This window comes from Saimiri boliviensis, chromosome 7 (genome assembly GCF_048565385.1).
Source record: "Saimiri boliviensis isolate mSaiBol1 chromosome 7, mSaiBol1.pri, whole genome shotgun sequence".
NCBI lineage: Eukaryota > Metazoa > Chordata > Mammalia > Primates > Cebidae > Saimiri > Saimiri boliviensis.
The window spans coordinates 72,301,651-72,310,807 of record NC_133455.1 but is presented as its reverse complement, the minus strand read 5'-3'; the positions used below and the strand labels follow the sequence as shown (position 1 = coordinate 72,310,807).

Below are 9,157 nucleotides of genomic sequence, written 5' to 3'. Positions count from 1 at the left end.
CCACTTGTGTTTACTTTGCGGTCCTGGGATAACATGTGTGTATGTACACGTGCCCATTCTGCCATTTCCCAGGAAAGGCTGGAGTATGTATCATATGGCTTCTCCCATCCTTCTGTCTTCTCCTTCTCTAAGACTTGACTTGGGGAATCTGTGTTCCCCTTACTGTTGTCTCTGGAGAGTCCTTGGGAAGGTATAGGGATGGAGACCCTCCTTTTTCACATTGACCTTCAATTCCAGAACTTCAGAGCTGACTGACTGGCACAGAGCCAGATAGGGGTGGAGTAGAGAGGTAAACTATAGAAGATTCCTTTATTTTTTCTTTTAGAGACAGGCTCTCTTTCTATTGCCTAGTCTGCAGTACAGTGGAACAATCATAACTCACTTCAGCCTTGACCTCCTGGGCTCATGCAATCCACCTCAGCCTCCCAAGTAGCTGGGACTGCAGGCATGCACCACCGTGCCTGGCTAATTTTTATATTCTTTGTAGAGGCAGAGTTTCACTATGTTACCCAGGCTGATCTCAAACTCCTGAGCTCAAGCAATCTGCCCACCTCAGCCTCCCAAAGTGCTGGGATTACAGGCATGAGCTGCCTTGCCCAGCCTAGTTTTTAAACTTTTTTTTTAAAGAGACAAAGTTTTGCTATATTGTTTAAGCCTGTCTCAACCTTCTGGCCACATGCCATCCTCCCACCTCAGCCTCCCAAAGTGCTGGGATTACAGACATGAGCCACCATGCCCGGCCATGTGGAGGATTCTGAGGCTAAAAGCGGAAAGGGGCTGCTAACCAGAAAGCCCCCCAGAGGAGACTGAGTCAGCTGGGGAATCGGAACATCCATATCCACTCAGCTCCTCTAACAGCCCAGAGCTAATCTTTGAACTTTACTAATATGTAAAAATTTCTTCATTTCTGCTTCTCAAGCCCCGAATTCCCATGGCTGGAAGAAGGGGGCTTGTAAACCCAGAGACCTCTTATCCTCAAGAAAGAAAGATGGAGGTTCTAGGAGTCATTTTAGCCTATTAACCTACCTGCCATCTGCCCAGTATATGTTAGGTAAGGAGGAGGAGGAGATGTGGCTAGTGCAGGAAAATAATGCAAAGAAGATACAGCCCAGTGAGCCAAGAACGTGGGGACATGTACAGCTGTGCCTCTTCCCTGCTTCCCTTCCCGGAGGAGCTGAAAGATGGGGAATTCCTGAGATGGATCTGAAGGGGCTGGGCTCCCTGGTGGAAGTGGTGGGAGTATCAGAGACTGACTGGTGTAGCTTAGTCTAGTTCATACTAAAAAGCCTCATAGCCTTTCTTAGGATGAGAACTTTAGGCTCCTAGACTAGGGCACTCTCCCAGGAGGAAAATCTCAGGCCCTGCCTCTCATGAGGGTCATTGCAACAGGAGACCCAAGGGAGTTGTGAAGTCAGCCCCAGCCCCGCCTACTGTTCCTGGGTGCTAATCCCCAGCACAGACCACTCAGGAGGAGGGATTGGCTGAAAGCTTGGAGACGGGGTGTTGTCACCTGACCCAAAGGTTAAATAGGGGTTCAGGCAAGATGCTCAGGAGAAGCACTTTCTTTCGCGGGCTCCCCAAACCAGACCATGACCCAGACCCTCAAGTTCGCCTCCAGAGTGTTCCATCGCGGCCGCTGGGCGCCCGAGTTGGGCACCTCCCTAGGCTACCGAGAGTACGACTCTGCGCGCCGGAGTTTGGCAGACATCCCAGGCCCCTCTACGCCCAGCTTTCTGGCTGAACTTTTCTGCAAGGGGGGACTGTCGAGGCTACACGAGCTGCAGGTAGGAAGGGACACATTTCCCGAGACTGAGCGCTAGAGAAACTGGCTTTGAAGCATCAGAAAGGACTGACTAGTGCAGAACAAATGTGAGAGAGCCAGAGAACGGATGCCCATGAATTAAGGAAAAGGCGAGTTGAGGCGGAGGGCCGTGTGGCTCGACCCGCGCAGAGTCTGTCCCGACTCTTAGCAGAGGGCACTCAGAAAGCACCTTCTCGCTGTCCTGAGGTGTGGAGACCCTGCAGATCCAGTACAAGTGCGCGGGAGGCGGAAGGCACGGTACCCTCCGCCTGCGTGCTGCTTAAAGCTACACAGGCTCCTTTTCATTCACTGAGGACTCGTCCTGAGATGGACAGTCCAGACACAGAACCTTTAGAGATTTCTCCTTAACCAAGATGATCAGAGAGGTCCTGAATGTCCGCCTTGTGTAAAGTTCCTGTTTTGCTCATCATACTCAAACTTTCTAGGGGTTGGAAATGAGAGAAAGAGGAGGAATTCGCAATATCAAGGGCATACACTAGCCGGGAAGCTGAGGAGCAGAAGCTCCCTCTTCCAAAGCCCAGTCAACACCCTTGGTGTGGGCACAGGTCATGCTGAAAGTCCTCGCCCAGGTATCCAAGGGTCCGCTGCGCCTTCTCCCCCAGGTGCAGGGCGCCGCGCGCTTCGGGCCGGTGTGGCTGGCCAGCTTTGGGACAGTGCGCACCGTGTACGTGGCGGCCCCTGCCCTGGTCGAGGAGCTGTTGCGACAGGAGGGACCCCAGCCCGAGCGCTGCAGCTTCTCGCCCTGGACCGAGCACCGCCGTCGCCGCCAGCGGGCTTGTGGACTGCTCACCGCGTGAGTCTTCTCTGCCCCTCGAAGCCCAGACACCCCGCAGCGGCCATCTCCAGCTGCAGTCCCGAAACTATCTATCTGGGGGCCTGGTGGGAGGTCGTCTGTCTCATTCTACCTTTGGGCATCTTGGGGTTCCCATCCCAGTCTGCTTCACCCGCGCTCGGGCTGAGCCCCAGCCTCACTCCCCGCCTACCTCCTTATCCTTTGAGGCCAGAATCCTGGGAACTGAGGAAACCGGAGGGATTGGGCTAGGGTACCAGGATCTGGATGGAATGAATGTAAGGTTCTGTGACTCAAGTTACCCGGGAACCCCGGCCCTTCCGGGCAGGAAATGAGTAAGGAGGAAGGGGGCTGGAAGACAGGCGCAGGCAGGCGCAGGGTTTCTGTACCCCAAGGGGGCAGACGTAATCCCTTTCCCGGCCACCACAGCCAAACGCCCTCCTTCACTGCAGCCAGCCCCGTCGAGCCGTCCCACCTCCCTGATGCGCACTCGCTCCTCAACCCTGCAGGGAAGGCGAAGAATGGCAAAGGCTCCGCAGTCTCCTGGCCCCACTCCTCCTCCGGCCTCAAGCGGCCGCCCGCTACGCCGGAACCCTGGACTATGTGGTCCGTGACCTTGTGCGGCGTCTGAGGGGCCAGCGGGGACGTGGCATGGGGCCGCCCGCCCTGGTTCGAGACGTGGCGGGGGAATTTTACAAGTTCGGACTGGAAGGTGAGTCCCTCGACTGAGCTGCGCGGGCATCGGGGCGCCCTGCCGGAGCCTCCCGGAGCCCTGACGGCGCCCCCTCCCGACCAGGCATCGCCGCGGTACTGCTCGGCTCGCGCTTGGGCTGCCTGGAGGCGCAAGTGCCGCCCGACACCGAGACCTTCATCCGCGCGGTGGGCTCGGTGTTTGTGTCCACGCTGTTGACCATGGCGATGCCCCAGTGGCTGCGCCACCTTGTGCCCGGGCCCTGGGGCCGCCTCTGCCGAGACTGGGACCAGATGTTTGCATTCGGTAAGGCACAGAACGAAGTGAGAATGGGGGAGTGTAAAGCTGTCCAGGGGTAGCGAGGCATCACGTGCCCTCTACCCACGCAGCTCAGAGGCACGTGGAGCGGCGAGAGGCTGAGGCAGCCATGAGGAACCGAGGACAACCCGCGGAGAACCTGGAATCTGGGGCGCACCTGACCCACTTCCTGTTCCGGGAAGAGTTGCCTGCCCAGTCCATCCTGGGGAATGTCACAGAGTTGCTACTGGCGGGAGTGGACACGGTGAGGTTCTCCCTCCGTGCTGTGAGCCCCACTTCCGGGGCTTAGCCTCCCCAGACTCCGCGGCCACTTTTCTGTTGCAGGGGCTCCATTACGGCCGGGTAGACCAGCTTGGCTTAGCACCCCGTAGCCCCAGACTGCCCCATAATCTGCGCCCTCTGCTGGGTTCCCACACCCCAACACCTCTCTTGCTTTCACCTGTCCTTCAGGTGTCCAACACACTCTCCTGGGCTCTGTATGAGCTCTCCCGGCACCCCGAAGTCCAGACAGCACTCCACTCCGAGATCACAGCTGCCCTGGGCCCCGGCTCCAGTGCCCACCCCTCAGCCACTGTTCTGTCCCAGCTGCCCCTGCTGAAGGCGGTGGTCAAGGAAGTGCTAAGGTGAGCGGGAAGGAGAGGAGGAACAAGAGGAAATGCCGGGAAAGGGCTGGGGAAGCAAATAGTGGATGGAAGCAGGGAGAGACAGCAGACAAAAATGGCACTCTACTTGTGGCCAAAAAGGGTTTGGAAGCTGGAAACAACGAGGAGCCTGCAGCCCCTAGCCTTACCTTGCCATCTCCATTTTGTGCTTTGCAAACTAGACTGTACCCTGTGGTACCTGGAAATTCTCGTGTCCCAGACAAAGACATTCATGTGGGTGACTATATTATTCCAAAAAATGTGAGTAGAGCCTGTGCACCCTTTCTACTGAGGCATTCCTCACTATCTTGGAAGTCACCCCTGTTCTCAAACACTCTCCCAAAAGCCCTCCAAATACTTCCCTTGACCTCTCTCTAGGATATGCCTTTCTAGGATGTAATGGGACAGTGGAGAGATCCTTCCAAAAGTAGCCCCAAAAAACTTCCCCATCACCCACTAGGACCTGCCTTTGTCCCTGTCTGAAGATCCTCTTCTTCATGCCTGTCCCCATTCTGGGCCCAAACTGACAAGTTTGTTTTCCTTCCCATCAGACGCTGGTCACTCTGTGTCACTATGCCACTTCAAGGGACCCTGCCCAGTTCCCAGAGCCAAATTCTTTTCGTCCAGCTCGATGGCTGGGGGAGGGTCCCACCCCCCACCCATTTGCATCTCTTCCCTTTGGTTTTGGCAAGCGCAGCTGCATGGGGAGACGCCTGGCAGAGCTTGAATTGCAAATGGCTTTGGCCCAGGTGAGTGCTCCAGGTTTTATACCTTCCCCAGATTCTGGAAAGACTCTAACCCTCTAAAGCTGTGAGCTCTTTCCCCTAACAAGCACAGGAAAACATGTAAGACCTGGTAGAATGAATCTTCTGAAATGTGATAAGCCAACTGTAGGCCTGGAGTGTAAGTGAAAGTATTCAAACTATTTTTTTTCCCTACCATAATCCCTCACCCTTATTAACCAAGAAGTCCTCTACTGGCCGCAGGTGCCATTCCATCATTGACCATTCTAACACTAATAACACACGCCCTTTACCAATCAATTCCCCCATTATAGATATCTTCCATAGTAATGCTCACCTTCTTCCCTTTTCAGATCCTGACACATTTTGAGGTGCAGCCTGAGCCAGGTGCGGCCCCAATCAGACCCATGACCCGGACTGTGCTGGTGCCGGAGAGGAGCATCAACCTACAGTTTTTGGACAGATAGTACTGTGGAAAGAGGCTGTCATCATCCTCCTTTCCCTCATCATAGAGACAAGGTCTTTTGTGGGCACAAGACCAAGAGATATATCTTCCCCTAAGGCCTGTCTATCTGACCAAACTGGGTAGAATGACCATTGTAAAGTACTGGAGGCGGTCCTGACCAATGTGTGAAATATGCACTTGGCCTGACTCAGAAGGTCCCAAGAATACCATGGTCTCCCTCCTTGCTCAGCCCTTCTGATCACGTATGTATCCTCCAAGGATGAAATCAGATTTTAGCTAATAATGCTCGATGGCCTGAGAAAGATTCAACTGCCGCTCTTTTGGGGCTTCCACAGTGTTCACTGATGCTGCTGGCTAAGCATTTGTCACAGCATAAGCTCAATAACTCTGCATCTGGTCGGTACCTGGTTGGTCCTTCCTCTTTGCATGTGAGCTCTTTGAGAGGAAGGGTGAAGGCTTATTTGTTTTTTATGTCCCCTACCAGGGCCTGTCTCTGACGAGGTGATACCATACACATTCTTAGATTGAATCTGGACCATGTGGCAGAAGGCATAAGCAGCTTAGCAGGCTCTGTCTACCCCCTTCCTTCTTTGTCCTGCCCTTAGGAAGGTGAAACTGCCCTAGCCTGGTTTACAATTTCTTAAAACTCTCCTTTGCTCTCTGGCCACTATTAAATGGGTCTGCCCCAACACTTAGTTCTCAGGCAGAGACATCTTTGGTCCTGTCCCTGCCCAGACCTCTGGCTTTTTTATATTGAAAAATTTTAAATATTCATACATTTTAGAATAAAAAATCTAATATTCATTCTTGCCTTTCACTTATTTCTTTCACACTCTCACTTCCTACAAGACCTGGAGGCAAGACCCTAACATTTCATGGTTTCTCAGGTCCTAGAGGTGACTCTCATAAAAATGGGCATCTGGATGCCTGATAGAGTGGTTTGTAACACAAACCCAGGCATGTTTCTGTCTGCAGTGGGAGCAGCCAAGTCTAGTCTGGCTTCCTGTAAGAGACTAAGTGGGTGGGGGTGAAAAGTAACTGAGGGGCTAAGCTGTAAAATGGACCAATGGGCCGGGAGCTAGGAATTTGCAGAGATGGGCAGAGGATGCTGACTCTAGCAAGGAAAGTGCTTTTGGAACCTGGACTGCCAGGACTGAAGGAAGTCCTAGATTGGTCACTCTGCCCTCTCTGGAAAAGTTGTTCCAAGATAATTTCCTTCAGTGGAAGGGATACAAGCAGAGAAGTGGAATCAGACAGAATGAAAGCCAAGTGTGGGGGTGGCCAGAAGCCCTGGGGCACCAAAGGCAGGATAAGGGTGGTGGGCAGAGGGAGCCTGTTTCCCTGAGTCAGCATTCTCTGGCCCCCCAGAGGCTGGGCACAGCTCTCCTCTTGTGATGTATACAGATTAACTCATCCTCCATCCAGATAAATCTCTCAGCACATTGCAGTTCCTTCTGCATCCCAGATTACCCTCCTCATGTCAAGACTTGCCCCCCTTCCCCTGCTCCCCACCATATTCCAATTAGCTGGATGTAGAAGGAGGCTTCACTTCACACTTCTTCCTCCTCCACACCTCAGCCTTCTGGCCTAGACATGGCTCCCTGACCACAGAAACTCCATTAGCCACCAGGCCTTCTGTGGAGGCATCTGATTACACAAGATCTACAGAGGGGCAGGGCAGAGACCCAAGGCCTCGTACAGAGATCAAGGTTTCTGTGCATTTTCTGCCCTTCTCCTTCCCTACTGTATACTCAGTCTCCACCCTATTCCTCTATCCCTAAACTCAATTTGAACCTATATCATCAAATTTTTAGCAGATTTGGATTTGAGCTTTGAGGAAGAATAAAGCCCAGCTGGCTGTCAGACTCTTTCCCTTGTAATCAGTGATGAGAATTCTGCTCACTGGTACTCCCTATTTTCCATCGGGCAAGTAAGAATGCCCACTTGAGGAGGGCAGCAGTTCCCATGATCCTTTTCCTGGACAAGGATCTTTTTAAGTTGCAAAAAGGGAAGAAAAGGAGACCATACTGATTGCTGACCCCAACTCCCATACCAAGACTTCCATTGGTGCTGAAGGAGGAAAGGGTAAAGTGTTTCACCTGGCCTTGTTTTAGGATCCAGAGTGCAAATGGATACAAGAGTATGTGTGAGTATGCCTATTTTCTTTGGTGTGTCGAATCTTCCATGCGGAACCATCAGAGAGGACAGCTCAGGTTTGGCACAGGAAGCTCCATATGTGTTCTATCTACCTGAGCCCTACCTGCCAGTATAGGTATTAGTAGTTACTCTGATTTGCAATCTCCCATTTGGTCCATACCAGCTCTTCTGTGAATGGCAAATCAGTAAAGTCTGGCCTTTCCATCTCCTCAGATGGGGAGTATAGAGGGTTCTTTCTCGGGAGAAACAGTTTCCTACTGAGCAGATGGGGGGCTCAGCTTCAGTTCCCTATCCACTCTATTCCCTAAGAAATTGGAAGTGATAATACTTCCACACTTTGAAATTACTCGAACCCCAGTCCAGCTTTGGTTCCTACACCGGAGGCGGGTCTGGATACCAGCACCATGGACAGCAGCCAAGATCCCTCTGGGAGAGGGGAGGGTATCAAGGTCTCCAGGGCAAGGATATGTGTGGGCCTTTACAAGAGAAGCATTTTCTCCAAAACATCCCCGAGGAGGAGGCAGAGCAGAACCTTCCCTGAGAGGAGGACCAATATTAAGAAAGGCCTCCAGATCTGACTTTGGCCATGAATGAAGGAATTATTTAATTGCTGAATCGGTCACTTAAAAAAACAGCATCATTCATATAACACACAACCCCAAGGTCACAGAAGCAAGTGCCCAGGCTTCAGGCTGACCCACATTTTAACCAGTCCTTCCTGAATTTTTTCTCTATAAACAACAGTCCTCTATGCTGCTGCCTCCAAACAGAATGCCATCCATTAATAACGCTAGCTGGGCACACTGGGATCTAACCTGTGACCTTAAACTACTATAGGAATAGCTTAAACTGGGGTTGGAGACTCATCATATTGAGGGGGATTCCCTCTATCTCACTCCAAATGAGTCCAAATCCACTTCACACTGCTCTTCTGGGTGAGCACAGTACTTGGGAAGGACTAATAGAACCCAGGTGATCTCCCGAACAAGGTGGATTGCTCCAGCCTTCCCCAGCCCACAGGCCCCAATATTTAGAGAGTCATAGTAGTTCTCATTCTTACAAAAAACCACCATGCTTCACATTTGCAATGTCTATTTCCCCTCATATTTCCATAACTATTATGTCACTCAACACAAAATTCCAAGATTCTGTGCAACTCCAGATGAAAAACACATTTTAGAACTTGTTATACCAGCTACTATTTGAAATAAATTAACCATCAACTAGTCTAGAAATCTCTTTATGTCATTGCTGATTTTCTCTGCAATGGCATCCAACCTGTCCCTCATTTATGCTTATTCCAACACTATGAGGTAGACAGGAAAACCATAGCTGAGAGATTTTTTTTGTAAATCACACAAATCATAGGTGGCAAGTCCAGGTCTATCCCTTGGATACCTCTGAGCACTGCGACCAAGCAGCCAGTGTGAATTATTCACCAACAAGTGGGAGTCGCACCTCCAACTCGGAACCCACTGCTGCATTTGGGATTTGCAACCTCTGCAGAGAAACCTCCCCACACCTCCCAA

General features: G+C 51.9%; 1 protein-coding gene across 1 annotated transcript; it reads left to right on the top strand.

Annotated features, from left to right (window-relative positions):
* The first annotated feature begins 99 nt into the window (after positions 1–99).
* On the top strand, positions 100–9,126 carry CYP27B1 (cytochrome P450 family 27 subfamily B member 1). The gene is made up of 9 exons (XM_003926500.4): positions 100–1,784; positions 2,425–2,615; positions 3,122–3,324; positions 3,409–3,609; positions 3,693–3,865; positions 4,072–4,244; positions 4,445–4,523; positions 4,814–5,011; positions 5,359–9,126. Exons 1-9 carry the CDS (start codon positions 1,590–1,592, stop codon positions 5,470–5,472), a joined length of 1,527 nt encoding a protein of 508 aa, XP_003926549.1. The 5' UTR covers positions 100–1,589; the 3' UTR covers positions 5,473–9,126.
* The last annotated feature ends 31 nt before the right edge of the window (positions 9,127–9,157 follow it).

Bases quoted from the DNA above. Each gene is read 5' to 3' on its own strand.
- CYP27B1 (XM_003926500.4), top strand. From the start codon at position 1,590: ATGACCCAGACCCTCAAGTTCGCCTCCAGAGTGTTCCATCGCGGCCGC. The intron at 1,785-2,424 runs GTAGGAAGGGAC...CTTCTCCCCCAG, and splicing joins CGAGGCTACACGAGCTGCAG to GTGCAGGGCGCCGCGCGCTT. The intron at 4,245-4,444 runs GTGAGCGGGAAG...TTTGCAAACTAG, and splicing joins GTGGTCAAGGAAGTGCTAAG to ACTGTACCCTGTGGTACCTG.